General features: G+C 53.1%; 10 protein-coding genes across 10 annotated transcripts; 5 read left to right on the forward strand and 5 right to left on the reverse strand.

Annotated features, from left to right (window-relative positions):
- Positions 1 to 512: 512 nt before the first annotated feature.
- Positions 513 to 1657, forward strand: POSPLADRAFT_1156063 (hypothetical protein; the record flags this gene model as incomplete). The annotated part of the gene is made up of 3 exons (XM_024487025.1): positions 513 to 1054; positions 1165 to 1237; positions 1445 to 1657. The coding sequence occupies 3 exons, from the start codon at positions 513 to 515 to the stop codon at positions 1655 to 1657; spliced, it is 828 nt and encodes a 275-aa protein (XP_024334341.1).
- Positions 1658 to 2111: 454 nt separating this feature from the next.
- On the reverse strand, positions 2112 to 5451 carry POSPLADRAFT_1155683 (hypothetical protein; the record flags this gene model as incomplete). The annotated part of the gene is made up of 8 exons (XM_024486970.1): positions 2112 to 2597; positions 2760 to 2921; positions 3204 to 3351; positions 3465 to 3571; positions 3637 to 3775; positions 3899 to 3921; positions 4048 to 5222; positions 5280 to 5451. The coding sequence occupies 8 exons, from the start codon at positions 5449 to 5451 to the stop codon at positions 2112 to 2114; spliced, it is 2412 nt and encodes an 803-aa protein (XP_024334342.1).
- Positions 5452 to 5457: 6 nt separating this feature from the next.
- POSPLADRAFT_1041542 (hypothetical protein) lies at positions 5458 to 6093 on the reverse strand. The gene is made up of 2 exons (XM_024477928.1): positions 5926 to 6093; positions 5458 to 5866 (listed from the first exon to the last, which is right to left on the reverse strand). Exon 2 carries the CDS (start codon positions 5711 to 5713, stop codon positions 5540 to 5542), a length of 174 nt encoding a protein of 57 aa, XP_024334343.1. The 5' UTR covers positions 5714 to 5866; positions 5926 to 6093; the 3' UTR covers positions 5458 to 5539.
- A 355-nt stretch (positions 6094 to 6448) lies between these two features.
- POSPLADRAFT_1156327 (hypothetical protein) lies at positions 6449 to 7435 on the reverse strand (the record flags this gene model as incomplete). Its single annotated transcript, XM_024487061.1, has 2 exons — positions 6449 to 7241; positions 7299 to 7435. 2 exons carry the CDS (start codon positions 7433 to 7435, stop codon positions 6449 to 6451), a joined length of 930 nt encoding a protein of 309 aa, XP_024334344.1.
- A 1932-nt stretch (positions 7436 to 9367) lies between these two features.
- Positions 9368 to 10670, forward strand: POSPLADRAFT_1049801 (hypothetical protein; the record flags this gene model as incomplete). The annotated part of the gene is made up of 5 exons (XM_024479842.1): positions 9368 to 9624; positions 9686 to 9764; positions 9821 to 10028; positions 10087 to 10499; positions 10551 to 10670. The coding sequence occupies 5 exons, from the start codon at positions 9368 to 9370 to the stop codon at positions 10668 to 10670; spliced, it is 1077 nt and encodes a 358-aa protein (XP_024334345.1).
- Positions 10671 to 11462: 792 nt separating this feature from the next.
- On the reverse strand, positions 11463 to 12908 carry POSPLADRAFT_1049802 (hypothetical protein; the record flags this gene model as incomplete). The annotated part of the gene is made up of 2 exons (XM_024479843.1): positions 11463 to 12536; positions 12564 to 12908. 2 exons carry the CDS (start codon positions 12906 to 12908, stop codon positions 11463 to 11465), a joined length of 1419 nt encoding a protein of 472 aa, XP_024334346.1.
- A 475-nt stretch (positions 12909 to 13383) lies between these two features.
- POSPLADRAFT_1049803 (hypothetical protein) lies at positions 13384 to 15099 on the forward strand (the record flags this gene model as incomplete). Its single annotated transcript, XM_024479844.1, has 5 exons — positions 13384 to 13393; positions 13972 to 14096; positions 14144 to 14599; positions 14661 to 14906; positions 14962 to 15099. 5 exons carry the CDS (start codon positions 13384 to 13386, stop codon positions 15097 to 15099), a joined length of 975 nt encoding a protein of 324 aa, XP_024334347.1.
- Positions 15100 to 16377: 1278 nt separating this feature from the next.
- POSPLADRAFT_1049804 (hypothetical protein) lies at positions 16378 to 17687 on the forward strand (the record flags this gene model as incomplete). Its single annotated transcript, XM_024479845.1, has 3 exons — positions 16378 to 16794; positions 16915 to 17067; positions 17097 to 17687. 3 exons carry the CDS (start codon positions 16378 to 16380, stop codon positions 17685 to 17687), a joined length of 1161 nt encoding a protein of 386 aa, XP_024334348.1.
- Positions 17688 to 18398: 711 nt separating this feature from the next.
- POSPLADRAFT_1174098 (hypothetical protein) lies at positions 18399 to 19280 on the reverse strand (the record flags this gene model as incomplete). Its single annotated transcript, XM_024488275.1, has 5 exons — positions 18399 to 18538; positions 18600 to 18890; positions 18998 to 19088; positions 19153 to 19177; positions 19227 to 19280. Coding segments are annotated over 5 exons (553 nt in total), but the record flags the coding sequence as incomplete, so codon positions are not given.
- A 740-nt stretch (positions 19281 to 20020) lies between these two features.
- Positions 20021 to 20650, forward strand: POSPLADRAFT_1036650 (hypothetical protein; the record flags this gene model as incomplete). Its single annotated transcript, XM_024477160.1, has 2 exons — positions 20021 to 20114; positions 20178 to 20650. 2 exons carry the CDS (start codon positions 20021 to 20023, stop codon positions 20648 to 20650), a joined length of 567 nt encoding a protein of 188 aa, XP_024334350.1.
- Between the last annotated feature and the right edge of the window lie 219 nt (positions 20651 to 20869).

Genomic DNA, 20869 nt, shown 5'->3' on the forward strand with positions numbered 1-20869 from the left:
GGTGCTCTTACCTCTATAACCCAATGAACATACAACCTTATGCGTTGTCCGCAGGAAGTTTCCTGGACTTCGACATCGTGGCCGACGCACTGCAAGGGGCTTGGGGAGCGTTCGTCAACACGGACTCCTTTACCGTCGGCGAGCCCTGGGAGATATATGCAGGAATGAGAATATTTGAGCTGGCCAAGAAGGCCGGTGTCCGCCATTACGTGTGGAGCAGTCTAGAGTCTGCATACAAGGTATTTCAGACCATCCTCTCCTACGTCAGAAACGTATCTATGCTGACCTGAAATCAAGCGAAGTGGCTACAATCCGGACTACAGAGTGCACCATCATGATGCGAAGGACAGGGTCAGCGATTGGATGCAGGCGCAGCCCTCGGCCGTCAGCGACACCGAAATGTCGTGGTCGATGGTCACCACAGTTCCTTACATGGACATGCTCAACGAGGTCGGTATTTCCTGCATACTTACACTGGATGATATTAAGTTCTCGTCGTTTCGGTGTAGATTATGTTCGCACCAGTGTCCCAGCGCGAGGATGGTACCGTCATCTTTGCAACGCCAATGGGAGATAGGTCCATGCCGATGGTCGCGCTTTCTGACATTGGGTTTTTTGCGCGCCACGTCTTCGACAACCGCGCCACGACATCCCGTGCCGAGCTTAAAATCGCAAGTGACATGGTTAGCTGGGAGTACTTGCGCAAGAACTTCGAGAAGGTAACCGGCAAGAATGCGGAGGTCCTCTACTTAAGCATCGAAGAGTGGTTCGACAACCTAGGGACTGACTGGCGCCAAGACCAGCCGATCGCGGCTGCAGGGAAGGTCGGCGTAGACACGATCTCTTGGAAAGACAACATGAGGGCTTGGTGGACGATGTACCACGATGGAATCCTGAAGCGCGACTTGGATTGGATCCGGAGGGTCAATCCGAATGGACATACGCTGGAGAGTTGGATGCGTGAGCATAAATACGGAGAACGCCTGTGGGAGAGGGGTACTGTACTGAAGAATGTGGAAGAGCGCATGGCTCAGATGACGCCAAAGGAGTCCAAGTGACTGCTAAAACTACTTGCATTGTTGTCCGAACGAGTCCCCTACATAGTAATTAGCGACGAAAAGCTTGCATGCCATCTATGTATCCACAGATTGAGAGGCTTGGCAGGTTGGAGGAAATGTCTATTCTTGAGAAAGTAGATTATCGACTTAATCAGAGTTATCTCGTTGAACGTGCCCAGGTGAGCTACTGTATGGATAGGCCTGTTACAGTAAAACCAATATTGATAGACCTCCCCTCGCAAAGTATACACCTCGGCAAAGTGGGGCAGAAGCAGGAGTCGGCAGTAGTGCAGAGACGTCGACGAGCGGCCGAGTGAGGTAGACGCTCGCTGTAATCCCCCCGTCCTCTCGCCGTCATTAGTAATGGACGACATATTCCTCCTCAGAAGGAATTCGGTGTATCATACATGTCTGACTCCATGATTAATGGTCGGATTAAGGAAGCTACTGGTATTGCAGAGTTCGTCGCTTCTACCTTTGTTTGCGGAAGTAGAGAGCGACGATGTAGACCTCGACAAATAGACAAATATCGAGACATCGGCGTGGATTACATACTATATATGGCTGCCGTGAACAACATTGAGATCTTGAAGGGATGAGGGCACGTCACCCCCGAGGTGCCGAGCGCCGCTATGCTCCATGCCGCCTATCTGTACTTTTTGCGAGGGAAGTCTATCAATATTGGTTTTGCTGTAATAGAACTTGTAATTTCTACCTCGACGTTGGGGCGAGGTAAGTATTAAGTTACATGCGTCGTTCTTCGCTGCTAATCGACATGCAAGCAAGGATGTAAAGATGTTTGTTACCTCGGATGCGACGTTGTACCGGCAATCAGACATCTAATGACTCGTAGCCGGAGGGGTTGCCGAATTCAGCGCGCTTCTTTCCTCAGCAACGCTGCTTGGTGCTCCGGTACACTACAAATCTATCTCCACTTTGTTACAAATCGAAAAATAGGGGTTTGTGTAACGATGTCCCCCGCAATTTTTCATTTCCCCGTCGTACTACCAGTAGCACTAAACCCGAGTCAGGCATGTAAAGTAGTCAATGCCATTACACGATGTCTGCCAAAATTCGGGCAAATGCAACTGCAACTTCAACGACAAGCCCGACAAGAAGCGTACCCACTAGACCCGCCTTTGCGGCTCGCGAAATCTCCGGGCCCATGTTCGCCTGGTTGGTTGGCTCGCACGTCCATATCGCCGAACCAAGGGCGCCTGCTGCGACGCCGAATGCAGCATGGGTCGCTAGTTCTGCTAGGAATAGTGACGTTCGGATTACGAACGGTCGTGCGATTTTAGGAAGCATCTTGAGGACATGCTGCACAGTAGAGAATCCATCTTCTGCAGGAGGCTCCCGACGACGCCTGCGCACATAGACGGCGTAGATTACGGTGGCCGCACCAATAAAGACGCCAAGTAGTGCACCGCCCAAGGCGCCTGCGTGCATGGCTGCCCACTCATCATATACAATCCTGGGGTACTCGATGCATACCGAGCACCGCGACCAAGCAGTGCGCAGAATCGCGCCACCCAGTGCCTGTCCGACAAGTCCCAGGAGCGCGCCAAATGCGATAGTGAACAGGACGAATAATATGCGTCGAGCTCGTGGTTTTGAGCAAATATCACGTATGCAGCTCGGCGCAGGCAGTCGCGGCCTGGGGATAGGACTCTCGGCGATAGTGGATATGATCGAGCGTACATGGCGTCTCTCGTCATCCAGTTGAACCCCCGAGATTCGGGTGTATTCCTTTAGAATCTTTGCCTTCGCCATAACTGAGTCATGGTAAGGGTTTGACTCCAGCAGAGTCGGGGTCGTCGAGTAGGTGGTTGTTTCGGAGACGCGATGGGCTGCTCGGAGAGGCTGTAGAGGATGATACACCGAGAGCAGCTGTGGCGAGCTGTGGCGGGTCTCATCGGCGAGTATTTGGAGTGAGCGAAGGCCACCACCTCTGAATAGGCTCTCATCCGTGCGCAGAACACCATCTGCGTCTAACAACGTGGGCGGCGTGATTGTTGTCCTCTGACTCGACTTCATCCATATTAAGTCCTCTGGAGGGAGGACAGCGCTGTCCGGTCGAGCATCAGGCTCGTGACCTGAACATACGTCAATGAATACATCATCTGACATATATAGAGCACTCACCGTTGGGGTTCCGCTTGCAGCCAGGATGCATAACTCTCGAGGTCCAAGTCGAGGTGGCGTGAACGAGTGCGATAGATGCTGGGGACTGTCTATCATATGTTCATATTCCACACCCGCCACAGTCGTTACGTCTGTGTGCGCATATTTCCTATCAAGCCATCGATGTCAGTCAGCTACGATGGTCACGCATCTCGGCCGTGCGCGCCACTAGCGTACGGCCCCCTATCCCTAGCAGTAGAACAAGAAGACAGCGTGCCACACCTGTGGACATCAAGGACGCCCACAACGTAGCGGACTTTCAGAAAGCGCTCGATGAAAATGCATCCAACGTGTCGCCTGACCGAGGACACCGTGACGATGAACAACAACTACCGCGTTTCATCTTCATTTGCGAGTCTGTTGGTGCGCATGCAGAAAAGCCTGAGCCGCAAACCGGTGCAGTTTGTTGTGCGACGAGCATTTGCATGCCTTCTTCGGCGGCTCGCGCATGTAAGGCACAGTTCTCGCGAATGATCCCCGGCAATCCGTTTGGTGGGTCACCGGCCCTGTGCATTTCTTCGATTAGCAGAAGCCTAGAAGCGAATGGAGATACACACGGCTAATCGAACCCCCACGACATTTGCGTGCGGTCATGATGGCCGGGCCCATCGCCTTCCGTGAACACACGTGAACGATTCCATAGCAAAACATTATACCAAGTAGTATACAATACGCAGAACTACAACGAAGACACTAGGATGTACAAAGCAATGAACTAATACACGTAAAGCAGGACATATAGAGCAAACCTCGTGCAAATAACCATGTGTGTAGAACATGCTTATTGCCCAATACCTGAAAGTACTTTGAAAACCACGTCCTGTCTCTCCCTGAACGCGCGGAGCTTCGTCATACCGAGTGCGAGCGCGTTGATGCGGTTGGCAAACGCAACCGCTCTGTTCTCAGTGGAGGTGGTGCGGCGACGGGGATCCGTCGATCGCGAATCATGACCTTGAGCGGAGGATCTACGGGAACTATGGCGGTGCGTGCTGCCAGAATTGAAGGCATGGCCGACGCCGCCCTCGAGGATATCGCGTACGCGCTCGAGTCTCGGTCTGGGTGGCTCACGTTCGCGTTCAAGTGCATGTACAGTGGCCACAGAGTCCTCCTCTTCCATATCCCGCGCTGCTTGGCCAATCGCGCACAGCTCTTTCATAAAGGGACGCAGGTCTGGCGGGCACTTGGAGAGTGTGAGTGTCTGCTCGAGTACGCCGTAAATAGTAGCCTCGTGATCACCGGATTCGCTGCTAGGAAGGACGTCCGCCAGACCCTTAGTTTGCAGCTCTGGATGTGTGACAGAGGTGGTGGCAACGTCGAGAATGGCAAAGGCGACAGAGGCAAAGTACGCTCGAGACGGGTCGGAGCGCAATAAGCGCCTGAGAGGTGGCATCCGCTCGATGACGTCAGCCAATGCGGCATACAGCGTCTCACGGATGAACTCGATGGCGGGAGAGTCGGGTGTGAGGATGGTTGGCGTTGGAGAATGCAGGGAAGGTGGAATGGGACTGAAGGAGGCCGTGGACGGAGACGGTGATGGTGATGGCCTGGTTGCCGGCGGGGAGTCGTAGACCGGAGGAGGAACGAAGCTGGCCTTAACCTTTTTGCGCCCTCCACTACCTGCATCCAGCGCAGCCTGCAAGTCGTTCGCATAGCGATCCTGGAACGATCGCCGCATGCTTATCTCGATAGCCACCGCCCGCAAATCAGCCGCGATGCCGTTCAACCGTGGATTGAGTGGGCTCGCGATGGGGGGAAGACCGCAGATGACCCTCGCAAGGTCATGTTGATACTCGGGTACCAACGCCTGTATCTCGGGCACAGTGTGGGACCAGACTATCCAAAACGGCCGAAACGTTGGTGGACAGTTATCCTGAGAGAGCTGTAATGGAGGGCTAGAGCCTTTCGAACGCTTTGGAAGAGGGACAGACGGTGGCTCTGTGGTAGAACGCAGCGCGGCAAAGTAGAGGCATAGTGCAGGACCTGAAAATAATTCTAGTCAGCCTTGGCAGTACGTATCCATTCGCGGAGCCAGCTGACCTGTTATCATCAGATCGCCTTCTGCACTCGATAGGACATTTGTAGGGAGCAGACCCTCGATCTTGGCCTGCGTCAGAGACGACTTGAGGTACGAATGGAACGCGTCCTGAATAAATTCCTCGGAGAGCACAGTCTCTGATGGGTTGGATTCGGTAATAGTGGATGTGGGCATAATGGTGGTCGTTCAAGCAGCGGTGGCCACTGCGCTTATGACCATTTCAGTCGTCGCAGCGGTTCTTGCACGTGATTGCAAGTCATAGTTAGCGCCCAATATTACACAGCCCGTGCACAGCAAGTTCGATGACTAGTGTATTGTTAATCCTGACTGGAACAGGTCGCAAAGCACTGCATCCCACAAACATGTCGCTTCGAGTCAGCGGATGGGGAGCGATGGCCGAGTGACAGAGGACAAGCTTGTCGAACAAAACAATCATGCAATGTGTTATGTCGGTTTAACCGATATGAGACGCATGTCGACAGAGTCTTTCGAACACAAGCAGAACCATTCTCACTGAGAGCAGCAGCAAGATAATGGGAGTCCGGAGTCTGCAATGAGATGTCTGACCATCGGTGACTGCGCCGGACAGCTTCGCCAAGCCAAAGCTGAAGCAAAAGTGAGACTATTTGGGAGAGAATTTAAACGCACTTGTCCAGGCATTACGAGAAACCGACCGTCACGACAGCTATCCTCCGACAGTGTTCGACAGTGCTCGGATTCGTTCCGGCGTCATCACGTTAGTACTAGGGAAGCCGCTCATGCAAGTGCTATCCTAAAGCCCAATAAAGCTGCAGCGCAAGTTCTAGCGAAAGGAACCGCAGTGGAATTCACGATGGTCGAAGTGAGCAAAAGACACGTCGCCTCCATGATGGAATGCTGCCTGCCCATAGATCCATCGCGATCACGTGCCACGTGGGGCGTACTTCGTCGCGTCGCGTCCTTTACTACCTTGACCTTGATCGTTGCGCGTCACTAGCCGAATACGGGCACGAAGACTTACGACTGAATTAGTTGGGAAATTGGGTACATATCTCTTGTGAGTCACGATACCACAATTAGGCAAGCAGGCCAAAAAACCAAGCCACTGTGTGCCGACTGTCACAGTTTTGTCTATTTGACGTACTCGATGCACAGGAGAGTGATATCCCAGTTCTTCCGGTACGTACATCAGTCAATCAAAGGATTCGATGGCAAGGTCTATAATAAACATAAGTACCAATAGCAAGACCTCCCCACACACGCCTGCGAGCAGCGCATAGTGAACATCCAGAGTTCCAGAATCCTTCCCGTGCAACATGGAATTTCCGAAAGCCTGCCCAAAAATCCCAGCGATGATCAAACTGAACCATGACCAAAGCCCATGCAGCGCGTCTGGTATGAAATACCCCACTCCCAGTACCGCGCCGAGTCCGGCTCCTCCGGCCGCAGATGCACGACTGATTCCGATGCTTGTAGCTTCTGAGTGCCGGAGAGCCCTTGTTAACATCCAACGTCCGGTATGCCCGCACGCGAGGGACCAGAATGCTCCAATGCACACGTGGCCAAGCTCCCATTTAAGGAATGGGAGAATCACCCTCACAATGGCCTCGATCGTTGTCGCGACAATATTGGACGCCCATTTAATGACTTCCACAAGAGCTTTAGCAGCTCGCGCAAGAAAGCGTCCTGCCGCCTCAGTAGATTCTGCGAGGATCGTGCGCAGAGCTCCTATGTGCTCCAACAGCCCGTTGAATGCCGTATGACGGGCGTCGGCGAGAGTATTGACGGCTTGCACAGGAACGTGTCCTGTCGCCTTGGGAAATCGTGCAGGCATAGTGAACAGAGTTCTGATCCGCTCTACTAGCGCGTCGAGTGCCACTCGAAGGGCCGAAGTGTACTTGGAGCGGGATGAGACCGACATCGACTTTGAACCTCCAGGCGGCGGAAGGAGCGCTGTGCCGCTGTTTGTCGACCAGATCGACAGCCTTGAGTCTGAATTCCGCGGAGACAATTCCGTAGAGGCCCACGACGAGGTAGAACACAACGATGGCGCCACGTGTATTTCCATATCTGAAGGCGCAGTCGGATGTCTGTCCAACGCCACAGATGGGTCGTCCTGGTTGTGCCGGAGGCGGCGCGTCGAGGCAAGCAGGACAGGGGAGGGTGGCGTAATTGACATCAAGAACTCCTGCGGCGACCAAGACGAGTGCGTGGGCGGCGGTGCTTGCCATCTAGAGGAAGGTAGTACTTATATACCAGAACAATTGGGCCACTGCGCACCGGTGGATTGTAGGCTAGGATTACGACGCTTTGCCACTGAATGTGGCCCGAGTCACCTTTCACACGCTTTCAGTGTTGCGTCATTCAAGCCTCCACAACTCAAAACAATTGAAGTAACAGTAAATAAACTAGAACCAATATGCGTTGCTAGGAATCTTTTGTTTGCTATAGGAGTCGTGCTCGCTGTCCAAGGCAACACCGAGAGTTCCGAGTGCGATGAGTTCGTTGAACGCGTGGAAGGGAGGAAAGCGCCCGGTGACATGGGCGTTAGTCTTTACGGCCAGGCCTCGGAGGATCAATGCGTCAACGGACGATCTTGATCCCATCAAAGCTATTGGCCTCTTGCCAATACGCTTTGAACCGACTTCTGCGCATCGCGCTTTTCTTCCTCTTTGTTGCCACCGTCTCCTGTTCGTTCATTGTCATCGCCTAGGTCCTCCCTACATATATATACTCGTCGCGAGCATGCGAAGGCTTCAGTCGTCTCACGCATCGCTCGCAGCGTTGCCATAGCTCGGTCTCTCATTTCCTTTCCCTCCCATATTTCCCTTACACATGTTTCGATTCTTAGCGCTTGGTTTCCTCTCCTTTCTCGTATGAGTCTCCCTGTCCGTGTGCGCTTTGAGGCGGGCCCGAGCGCGAATAGAAAACGCCCGCGCCCCCTCGCGTGGTCCTCCAAACTCGCATTCATGCCCCACGCTGCCTCGGATCACTACCGCTCCTCACCCCGTCCCCTCGTCGCGATAAGGCATTGACGATACTATATAATCATCTTCAAACAGAGAGAATGATCGATATACCGATATACTATTATCTGTTGTCAGATTCCAGTTATTTTGAAAATATCACAGATATTAGGTGCCACACTGTGTCGAGGCGCATTGTGGCGTGCTCCAGGACAGTCGGCACGGGTATATTAGTGATGATGTACAAGGGAGGATGTTTATTTGCGACAGCACGTCTTGTTCATGATGAATGAGAAGTCATTTAAATAGCAGCCACAGTCACTGAGCGTAGATAACATGAGACAAACAACACCCTTCGTCAATAACATTGGGCAAAATAGTGTGATGCCGTCAGCCTTGACCGCGTCGCGAGGATGGACGGCATCATTATTGACCGTCACCCGTGACAATGGTTGTTAAGTTTTAGCGCGCATGCCATTCGACAGATAACCTGAGCGCGAGGCTATGACCACAATAAGGTTCGAGACGCCTGAGAGTTTTGGGAAGCCTTGAGGAGACAACGTGGAGCCTCCCCTGTATTTCACAGAGGTAGCAACGGGTGCTCAGCGAATCCAGGCGTCAAGATTTAGAGACAAGCCAAAAGGACCGTACTGACGTGATCCAAGGCGCGTCCGACGCGTTCAGTAACTTCTCATCACGTGATACGCTCGTCGAGCAATTAGTTGGTTTCCATTTGATTCTCAGTCATTCACAGTCGTTTTCAGCGATTTGCAAAGACTCGAAATTATGACGGAACTCGCACTGGCTGCTACAGAACTCATACATGCATAGAACAATATGCCGCTACAAACATAACCAGCAACGTCTCATACCACCGGCTGATGTCGTAAGCTTATGACTTAGTCCAATCGTCTCCTCGGGGACAGGCCACCACCGTAGAGTCCTAGATACGCAATTGGCAGATGGGTGTCTTATTTCGGGATTGTGCATCAGTGTTTGCTTCTAACCCCGCAACTCTGGTATGATGCTGACTCAGTGGCCGATGGCGCAATTATGTACGCCAGCCGAGGTTCATACGTCTACCAATGTTCATATAGCCTCGGGCGCGTGAGGCCATCGCCACCGGGAACACAAACACTCCCATTATGTCCGTTCTCCAAAACGCACTTGTTCTAACAGCTAGGCAAGGCGCCTTCGCTATCTCACCAATTTCGATCCCGACGCCGGATCGTGGGCAACTACTGATCAAAGTACAAGCCGCTGCACTAAACCCAGTTGATTGGAAAGTGCAAGCTAATGGGATTATTGTTACCGACTATCCCGCAATTCTGGGAACTGACATAGCCGGAGTAGTAGAAGAGCTCGGAGATGGCGTCGAAGGCTTCCGTAAGGGCGACAGGGTGTAGGCATCTTTATTTCCGTCCATATTCGTCGACTTGACCACTGAAAGTGTTCCTTCATAGTTTGACGCAAGGCTATTTTCACAACACACACGCTGGTTTCCAACAATTTACGCTAGCAAATGCCGACGTCACAGCAAAAGTGAGGAAGAGTTCCTTATCTCGTACTCGAAAAGTCAATGAATATGACAACCTCAGATCCCATCCCACCTTACCTTCGAACAAGCCGCAACCATACCCGTCGGACTCGGGACTGCCGCCTTAGGCCTATACACACAAAACGTTCCTCCCGGAGTAGATTTCGGCAGTGCACGCCTCATCCCTCCATGGGACCCGCTCGGCCGTGGGCGTTATGTCGGAAAGCCTTTCATGGTTCTCGGCGCATCAAGTTCCGTAGGACAATATGGTACATAGACTGGCTCGCACAACGCTCTCCACCTAACTAATACATCCGCCTAATACAGTACTACAACTGGCTAGGCTTTCTGGTTTCTCCCCAATCATCGCAACCGCATCGTTGCACAACGCAACTCACCTCCAATCGCTCGGGGCCACGCACGTTCTGGACCGTCAACTCTCTGCGTTTGACCTCCGCACTGAGGTCGCGAAGATCACGTCGAAGCCATTTGACGTCATATTCGATGCAGTCTCCCTTCCCGCGACACAGAATGCAGCCTATGAAATTCTCGCCTACGGCGGCTGTTTGATAGTCGTACTGTACCCCCGCATTAATATCAATCCATCTACACAGGCGCCAGGCAGAGAAAAACGTGTAGAGAAAGCATTTGGACAAGTGAATTTCCCGCCCGAAAATCGCGCTGTTGGTGCAACCCTATATCGGAATCTGACGGCGCTGCTAGAAGAAGGCTTGATACGAGTACGTTCCTACACATACACCATTCCGACGTGCCTGAGCGCATGTCATTAGCCAAATCGAGTGGAAATTCTCCCTGGAGGACTGGCAGCAGCCGTCGCTGGGCTAGATCGATTGCGGAACGGGACAGTCAGTGGGGTAAAGCTGGTCCTGCGGCCCCAAGAGACGACTTGAATGTACGTATTGACGGCGTTCTGCATTTTTTCCTTGCCTGTGGCCGCTGACCTCCCTTGAGATTTTTCAAGCCATGCCAACATGATACAGCCTGCGGTGTTTCTATGCGCTGCTCGTGTAGAGGCAACCTTGAATATCCCTTCTCACTTAGATGTACAGAGCACATCGCTCGACTACTGCGAATACACTTTTCAAGCACTAATACATGTACCCGCGCGAGGGATACCAACCGACAGCTATCACCTATCGCTACATACAGTACGATCCACCAAGCACGATCAAGGTGCTATAGCGGCGTATATTTCATACTGACATCGAACCAGACATGCTGCTCGGTGCTTTAATGAAACAGCAACGTGATAGGCTCCGATTTGCCTGTATGGTTGTTTCGCAGATATTGAATCATGCTCCAGGATACGCAAGTATTAAAGCGAGGCAACAATGAACGTCGAACTGCCAGGCCTTGCAAGGGTCATTTTATCGTGAGTTGTTCGACGGGCGGCCGCCGTCTTGAATATACCTTGATCATTGCAGTTCAGCCGTAGATATGCAAATCGGTAAGGCTTGCGTACTCGGGTAAGTCGTGCGCAATGAGTACCAATGAAGCTGTCATACCAAACTAAATCATACAACAATTAGATCGTGTGTGAGACTGTACACAAAGCATGAGCAGGGAGCAATAATTGTCCGATAGCTCCGGAATTCTGCGGGTATATTCGTTGTAAAATCGGCCTGGCGCCTGCACTCTTGTCAGAATAATCCACGGATATTGACACATTTATTTACGTACAGTTAGCGCGCGTGGCTTCCATAGCCACCAACCCAAACATTCCACTCGACGTACTCGACGTTCGCATTCAGCCACTCTTTCTCCTTGTCAGACAACTCTTCCCCTATCATAAGAACAGACAGCCACTTGATGGAGGCGACGACGAAGGAAGGACTATCATGCTCCGCGAAAGCCGTCTGCGTGTGAGCCACACGGCGAGCCCACAAGACCCTGAATATACTGCGGTGATCGCAGACGCAATTGTGCAGTCGTAGTTTGGTGACATGTGAGCACGACCATGTGTTTCCATACATTGGCATCGACATTGCCTCGATCTCGTGGCGGATATTGCAGTGAGAAAAGGTGAGATCGCGACTATTGATGCCGTCGAAATTGGCAGCAGTGGCTAGCGGGGCGCCGAAGAACATTCGCGGAGGGGCGTGCTCGATACGGAGATGCTCGGTGGAGCTGATGTTGAGGTGTACGTGGGGATAGCACCGTATGAAAGTAAGCCATATGCATCTATAGTCATGGATAGCTGTGAAGAGAGTCGCCAGTGCCATTTGCCCGATGCTGTCAAGTATGAGCGACTGCAAGCGGAGACCTCCAGCTATCCGGCGAGATTGAGCCATCTCAAACGGCTGGTCTTCGTGGAATTCGATATCTGCGAGTTTCAAGCGGGACAATCTCGGGACCTGTACCAAAAATGCCACCAAGTCGATCATCTTGAATGCCGTACAAACACTCGACTTATATCCAGCAATAGTCAAGGATGTGACGGAAGTCAATGATCGTGCATTTGCACTTAGCAGATACGTATCCAAGAAGCTCGGCCCATCCAAGTGAAGTATCTCGAGAAGAGGTAGGTCGACAGGGACCGCCCGCTGAAAGTCGTTGAAGAGCAATGGCAACTGGAGTGGTGCGTTACGATTGTCAGACTCCAGGCGCAGGCCGGCGAGAAGAGGAGCGATTCCGGAAAGTGCTTGCAACTGCGTAGGCAAGGTGTCCTGGTCGGTGGCATCGATACGCAGCGTCTGCCAACGAGACGCGTGCGGGAGTAAGTGGACGAGGATAGCGGATATATGGGCCTTCTCGTTCTGTACAGCCATCAAAAGGTGGCTTACGCGAGTTATCGCAATGTACAGGGGCTGGCCGCCGGACTGGTGGGCATAGATGCGGGCGATATCCAGACATGTCGGGGAGGGTACCGTGGAGCTTATGTCGAGAACCAGGCGTCGCCAGAAGGTCGTCTGGCAGTATAGTGTATCCCGCCATAAGGGGCAAACAGATGCAAGAAGGTATGGCAGGAATGTCTGCTGGGGAATGGCATCATCTTCCATCCAAGATTGGACGGTAGCGACTTCTGCGGGAGATGCATACTGCAGCTCTTTGAATATCATGCTCCATATGTCCATGGGAACAAAATCAATGGGCGTGGTTCCAGCCACGTAGGGGCGACGCCTAGGCATTGCGAATGGTTCTGCTGATTCTAGGTAAATGACCAAACAATATCAGGAGTGTAAGGCCGATGATACTCAATGGTAGACAGAAATGCTCACATCACCTACAAATCTGAGGGGTTCGATAGCGATTGCCCACGTCAAAGTTCTTAACGTTTCAATGCTTGCTTTGCAACGCAGGGCCTGAGGTTGGTGAAATGAAGGTCGCGAATACTGCAGTGTGGCGCTCTCGGGTGTACACCACGTGACTACAATTGTCTCGCCAGGTTTAGCAAGGTGCTTTCGTCGCCGGAGTCCCGGGACAAGAAAGACGAATTGGAATATCAGTGTCGATGGATTACTCTCGCAGAGATAATACTCTGAATTACGCGCAAAATTGTGTCAAGTCGCGTCAAGAGAAATTGCGCGACACTAACACTGGTTTGGGGACCATAAGCTGGTGATTTGCAGCTGCGTGCAAACTTCTTGGATCCAATTTGCGTCGATGAACGGAAGTGAAACGCGTTATTTCCTTTTTTGGAGAGCGCACCCGTGCACGCGGGTCGTGTCAAGACACGTCGCGGCTAAATACTCCTGGGGGGGGCGTGATAATAGCGAAGTATTTATAGCTGTATTGTGTACACCTTGATAATAAAGCTGTAATTGTCGAGGGCGTACATGATCGAGCTATATAGTAGGACGCAGCCAGATCCTGCGCCCGATCCTTACTAAGCGGTCAATCTCTTTGGAAGCATTGCCCGACCACTTCTGGGATCACCGCGAGGGTCCGACCTGAGACTCAGTATCAGCATCCTGCTTACAGCCTTCATACCATTCTACGCTCACGCCATATCAACACCTTTCCACTAGTAGACCCTGAAACACCCCCTGGCAGCTAGGGTTGTACGCCAAGCCGGAGTTCATTACAACGCTTGGGGAGCAACGATTGTGAGTGGCTCAGAACACATATATCAGCCGTCTCTCTTCTTCCCATCTCTTGTACCCAAGTTGAGAGTACGCCACAGCCAAACAGTATTTCGGCCCGCGAATATTATACCAACTCTGAGAGGCTGAGACAACATGGACGGCCCAGTTATCGAGGAAGATTCGAAGCAGTTTGACTCTGTCAACGCTCCTCAGGAAGATGAAACACAGCCGGATCCGGACGAAGAGATGATCATTGAGAACATGGCTCCGGGGAGAGTATGGCTAGTGAAGGCAAGTCAGCGCCACGAGTAGTAATGCATGTCCGTGACGGCCCCTAGATTCCCAAACACCTCATGGAGCGCTGGTCAAGCATCAACCAAGAGGACATCCAGCTAGCCACCATCCGCGTGTATCATGAGGCGGTCGCCGCGAACGGCAAGAAGCCACGCATTATGATGATGCTTCCGCCTAACCCCGATGGAACGTGTGACGAATACGAGCTGGACATGGTCAACGAGTCTGTCGAGAACCAGATTGTTGTTGCGGAGCGCGAGAAGTACCCCGGTGTTCCACATCGCGCGAGGACGACGATTCTTACGGGGCGCGTGAAGCACGAGTGCAACTTGCGTCCCTTGTTCACGGAACGATACCGCCAGCGGCTCAAGCAGCGCACACTGCTTGCAAACACGCCGAAGAAGCAGATTATGCGGATCGAGGAGGCCGGGATCGGCGGGCGCGGGAGCATCAACATGCTCACGAGTGGTGCAGCAAATCAACGGCCATTTACGTTCGGCGTACGCACTTCCCATAAGCTCTCAGTCATCTTAGGTGCGCTGACACTTATACCCTCTGCAGCAAGTCAAGCAAAAGCCGGCGAAGGGCCAATTCGAGCGCATGGCGCGTATGCCACGAAACAACCTGCTCGATCTCCTCTTCGGCCTGTTCAAAGAGCGTGAATTCTGGTCCATCAAGGTCCTTCGCGAGAAGACCCAGCAGCCGGAGGCCTGGCTCAAGGAGCTGCTTAGTGGTATCGCGATGCTTCACCGCAGTGGGGAACATAATGGCATGTGGGAGCTCAATACCAACTACAAGGGCCGCGATGTGCGTTGTTCTCTGGGCGGTTGTAATCAGAGTTGTGCTGATGACGTCTTGATAGGCCACTTCAGCCGACGTGCCACCAAGTCAGGATGTAGAGGAAATGAAGCTGGAGGACGAGGCTGAAGGAGAGGATGATGATGATGATGATGATGAGAACTTTGATGAAGACGATGATGACATGGAAGAGGTCTCATGATTACTAGCACTCGGACTCTTGCATCACTACTGTATCCGCACTCATATTGTATTTATATGCACATCGACTGTCTTGCGAATAATACATCGTTCTGTTCTCCGATATCATATTGCAGACGACGATATCATATGTGGCGAGCTTGCAGACATCGGATGCTTTCATTCATTGCGTATTCGGTCCCGCCGTGTCGATCACGTTGCTGGTCAGTGATCCAAGTCAGAACGGAAATTGGATATGAAGCAGGTCACTGCAAAGTCTCGTGTTTTCGGGACAATGCTTGCAAGTTGATGGCAACAAAGAAGGGGGAAACATGGAATAGGGTTGATAGACGAACATGACTTTACAATTGCGCTTACGCTCTATAGGGCGACTTTGATGGTATGAGAACCTGACCGAAGTTTATTACTGCAAACTAGTTCAAAACGATCACCGACACTACAACTATACATAGTATACAAAAATGATACAGGGAACAAGATAGATGGACCGGCAATTTCCCGACAGTTTTGTATCGCGAGAGTCAGAACGCGTGCAAAGTAGAGAGAATCCTATGCACATCATGTAAGAGTTCAGCGGCGTGATCATAGTACCGAAACTGCCAGTGAAAGGAGCGCCATCACCCCCCCCCCTCTCCTGACCACGTACAATTATGGCAACTAACCGTAATAGTCACCTGTGTGATTCTGCGGTTGCCGTCGACACCTGCTTCACCTGTCATGCCTGCGACAGAATTCCCAAATTCAATGTGAACCTCTCGGACACTAGCTTGAGACCTTGATCTCTGCGTTGCGGATGATCTTTTCTGACCCCTTCTGATCAAGTACATTGTTGTACGTGAGACAGAGCAGGAATCCTCGTTAGTGGCTTATCGTCGGATGAGCCAAATTCCTCCTCGCGTGCTCCACAAATCAATGATGGATTCACTCGTCGAGAGCGCCCACTCACCACACTATACGTTGCCATATATGCAATGTTTGGCGTGCATGGCCACCCGAGGTGATCTAGCAATGTTGCCACCGATGAGGATAACCGAGGCGAGCCCGAGGCGTCAGCCTTGTCAATCACGTAGGAAGCGTGCCACGAAGTAGACGGATCATGCCTCATACGAGAAGCTGCTCCCCCACAGCGCTTGCAGTGATATGAGCCACCGGAGCAGGAAATCCGTGAGTGAAAACATGGTCAGAGGATACTGCAACTGTGTGAAAACCAAAACTTGCAGCCCTGAAGATATAAGGACGTGGCGTGGTGAGTGTACGATCCGAAAAGAATCGCCTCGTCATGTCATCTTATCCCGTACCTGGAAAGAAAGTCATACTTGTCATCGGTGCGACCGGCGCACAAGGACAGGCGATCATCGACAAGTTGCTAGCGCCTGCTGAGGACGGCTCGCTATCCCCATACGCCGTACGAGCACTCACGCGCGACCCAGATAGCAGCAGAGCGACCGAGCTCGCTGCGAAGGGCGTTGAGTGCGTCAAAGGCGAGCATCACTCACCCGTCTCTGTTCGTGGCGGCGAGGCGCTGAGAAGCACACCCCTAGGCCGGTTCGACCATTTTGACAGCGTCGCGGCCGCACTGCGCGGTGTATACGGCGCGTGGGTCAACACCGACGGCTTCACAGCCGGCGAGCCGTGGGAGACCTACGCGGGGATGCGGATCTTCGAACTCGCAAAGCAAGCCGGAGTGCAGCACTACGTGTGGAGCAATCTTGACTACGCATTCAAGGCACGTCGTTGGCGTTGACGGGCAACCTGGAACCTTCTGCTGACTTGCGTGTCATTCCTTGATGGCATTTGCATGTCGTGCACCTGGTAGATCGGGGGCTACGACGAGAAGTACCGTTGCGAGCACTACGACGCGAAGGGCCGTGTCGGTGAGTGGATGCAGGCGCAGGCGTCGGACGTGCACGGCGCGGGCATGACATGGTCCATCGTGACCTCGTGCCCGTACATGGACATGCTGCACAACGTACGCCTTACCCCTGCCTGCGACTTTAGCCTGGCGTATCCTCTCATCCTCACCTCTCGCAGTTGATGTTTGGCCCCATCGCGGAGCGCGCAGACGGTACAGTTGTCTTCGCGACGCCCGTCGGGGCAGGGCAGGTCCCCATGATTGCGCTTTCAGACCTGGGCTTCTTCGCGCGATACACGTTCGACAACCGGCGCGCAACGTCGGGCGTGGATCTGCGCGTTGCAAGTGACCTCGTCGGCTGGGAGCGCCTGCGCGCAACGTTCGAACGCGTGAGCGGGCGGCGGGCAGTTGTCGTGCACATGTCGCTCGCCGAGTGGTTCGAGGTGTTCGAGGGCGTCGACGGCCCGCTAGCGACGGGCGGCACCGCGGGTGTGGACACGACAACGTGGCGGCGCAACTTCGAGGGCTGGTGGGCGCTCTGGCGCGACGGTGTCATCACGCGGGACATAGAGTGGATCAGGAAGGTACATCCACGAGGGCACACCCTTGAAAGCTGGATGAAGGAGCAGGACTACGGCGAGCACTTGTGGGAGAATGTTGCGTTCCTGAAGAATTCCGAAGATGGGAGGACGCCGACTCTCAAGATAGAGAAGTCGATAGCCTTGTCCAAATTGTGATTGCATGTACATTGTAGTTTGTCTCTATGGTGTCGTAATTGAGACTTGATGAAGGAAGCGCTGTCTGTCAAAGATCAACTAAAATCATGATGATGACATGCCAACATCAGTGGTTGACTACTGATAATCGAGATCTTTGATTTGCTGGCAGGACCGCTGCTGGATCCTGAAGTGGGCGGCGAGGTGCTTGGAAGTAAATGGCCAACATTCATCTTTATCAAGAGGTGTAGCACAGGATCAGAACGTTTACAAAGCCTCTTCACAGCCTGCAGGCTAGGAGTGGATGCTAAAGGACTGCCACCCCGACACAAGCGTTCCTGCGGCATCGCAGCCGATCCCGCGCAGCTGTTGCCATAGGAAGTACGATTGTCTTGATGTGAGCCCACTCACGAACAAGACATAGGAACTTTATCATGACGGCAATTGTTCAACAATGGTACTTGTCGCAAACTTTGATAAGCCAGCGAAAGTGCTCGTTCCTCACAGACAGACCATAATTGGACGCACCCAACAGCAGTCTGATGGAAGGTGCCTGTCTGTAGGAGTGAGACGCTTGTGACGCACATGGGTCTGAGTGTCACCACCAGCAGTCTGTGCGAAACGCTTGGCACGACTGTCATTGCGTGCAAACGCGATGAAAAGTAAGTGTACTCTGGTACTGCGGGCCCGTCGGGATCACTTCGATGACCAACAGTGCACTTGAATCCAGGAGAGGGAACGAATAACCCATGTTGCAAGGAAACAAGGAATGAAGAGCAATTATGATACATCGTGTGCGCTTACGACAATCTCCCGCCCATTACTCCGCACTGACCGTCGCAGTGAGTCTCTTGAAAGCGGTTTTCGCATGTCTACGCGCGCATGCACCCCGTCAGAACCACGCTAATGCACTCACACATTCATTGCACGCACCAAATGCATCCTCCTCATCCTTGGAATTGCGCCCGAGGCCGAGACTCCCATAGTACTCCCTCACCCGACGGTAGACGCTATAGCCGAGGCCCTCGTACATTCCGATGGCAATGGCATTGGTGCAGCGGACATAGAGGTCGACGAAGAACCCGTGGTATGTCTCGTCGGATACACGCTCCAGCTGAGCCGTCATCTTGCGCGCCAGGCATAGCCGGCGGTATTCTGGGGCGACAGAGAGCGCAGTGACATGCCCGTGCCATTCGGTGCCGGCCCCTTCGGCTTTGCCCAGAACTGCAATTTGTAGTCCAAGGAAGTAAGAGGTTGGGTGAGGAACGAGTATCCAAGAGTAAAAGGGTTAAGAAGGCATGAGTAGACAGGCACAATGAGAATGTGCGCACTGTAACCCATAAGGCGCCCGTTAGGCGATTCTTCCACCGAGCACAGGTCGGGCCAGCGGGCAAGGTAGGATAGGTAGAAGTTGATGCCATACTACATCGCGGAGTCAGTCTGAATAGGTGTCTCACGGAAAACAATACAGAGACAGGGGACACACCGTCTCTGTCCAGAGGTCCAAATTGCTACGCAGGTCAGTCGGGCCATGTACACATGGCGGCTAGGGCGACTTACATGTGGTTGAACTTGAACATGTCAGTCGCCTTGAATGGTCTCAGCACACTCATGATTTCGATACAGTGCCCTGACGGTATGTCTGAAGAACAAGACAATGTGGCGGAGGAGTACAATATGGCAGCCGTAAGCAGCCGCCGCTCACAGACGGGCGGCAATGAAGCGGGAAGAGCCGGCTGCACCCGATCGCGATCGGGCAGAATGTGCTCGTTGTCACCGATCGGCTGCTACGCCACACTCGCCTATGCCATGTCCTCCCACTGCTATTGTATTTTGTTTTCGCTGTGTTTTCATGAACCTGAAGCGAGAGCTACCGCGCCCGGCGGTCGCCTGGTGGTTGCGATGGCTCGCTTGCCCTTCCCCACGCGCCTTGTCCATTTGTTGTTCTACTCGCACTTCCATGCTATCCCCATCGAGCCTTTCGCAGGGGCGCTCCCATCGGAACGTTCTTCATGTTTACAATACTGAGGCGGTATAACCCTTCATGCGCATCGTTTGAGGGGGCCTACTTCTAATTCTGTCTGTGGTCTCACCCGATTGTCAGCTTGTGGCGTAGCGACCGAGGTGCATGGTCTTGTACACATAATCTCCAAGCGTTCTGCTCCTATGTCTTGAATAGAGCTTCCTCGCGACCTCCAGGCTCCAGGCGCCTGTATATGGTGCATATAAAAACACCCTGCAGAACAGACTCTCCAAGCAGCTGCTCGCCCAACACCCTCGAGATCTGCAGTCAAGCACTTGCCACAAAGCACCGTGCCATTCCACCATCCGCCACTTGCCACTCGCCACCAGCCATGCACTTCCCCCACCCCACGACGACCTGGAGCAAAGCCGCCCTCGAACGCGAGTACACTTTCGACACCGCTAGCCTCACACGTGTCCACACAGGTGCGCATACACTGCCGCCCCCTTGACTCCATACATTCGAACTGACATCAACCCCTGTACCAGAGGACCGGTCGCCGTACACTGCGCGGCCCGACTTCGACCACTGCAAGTGCTCTACGATCTTTGACGCCGGGCTCTGTGATAGCCCCGCGTCCTCGCGCCAAAACTCCGTTCTCGCCCCTGCCAAGTCCGCGTCGAGAACTTCATCTCCGCTATGCTCGCGCGCAGATACCGGGACGAGTGCTAAGTCGCTCACGAACGTCAGCGTGCGCTGCGCGTCGCCACTCGGCTCGCAAGCTTCACTAGCGTCTGCGGACTACCACGAGACGCACGCCCTCCTTGGACGCGCCGTGTCGCGTATGCCGTCTGCATCTGCAGTATTGGACGAGCAGGATGGGGAGCAGCATAACGGAGCGGGAAAGCACATAGCGAAGCAGACGTGCACAGAAGCTGAGGCGACGAAGGGCAGCGCAATGCACTTCATTCACGGGGGGGTGCTCAAGAGGCTTGCGGTGCATCTGCCGTTGCGGAAATGAATGGACTGTGCCACATCTGGTTTAGGGAGCTCTCATTGGGTTGTAGAATTGTATACTTACTACACACTGGGTTACTGTATTGCATTTCATCTCGGATACTCTGCATAATGATCCACATACATGCCGCGAAGCCAATGCACTAGCGCCGGAATATAGCCCCATGCGCTGGCAGGCCGCTAGTCAATCTCATCGTGATACTTCTCGTCCTCGTAACGCTCC

This window comes from Postia placenta (assembly GCF_002117355.1).
Source record: "Postia placenta MAD-698-R-SB12 unplaced genomic scaffold POSPLAscaffold_17, whole genome shotgun sequence".
NCBI lineage: Eukaryota > Fungi > Basidiomycota > Agaricomycetes > Polyporales > Adustoporiaceae > Rhodonia > Rhodonia placenta.

Bases quoted from the DNA above. Each gene is read 5' to 3' on its own strand.
- POSPLADRAFT_1041542 (XM_024477928.1), bottom strand. From the start codon at position 5,713: ATGATTGTTTTGTTCGACAAGCTTGTCCTCTGTCACTCGGCCATCGCT.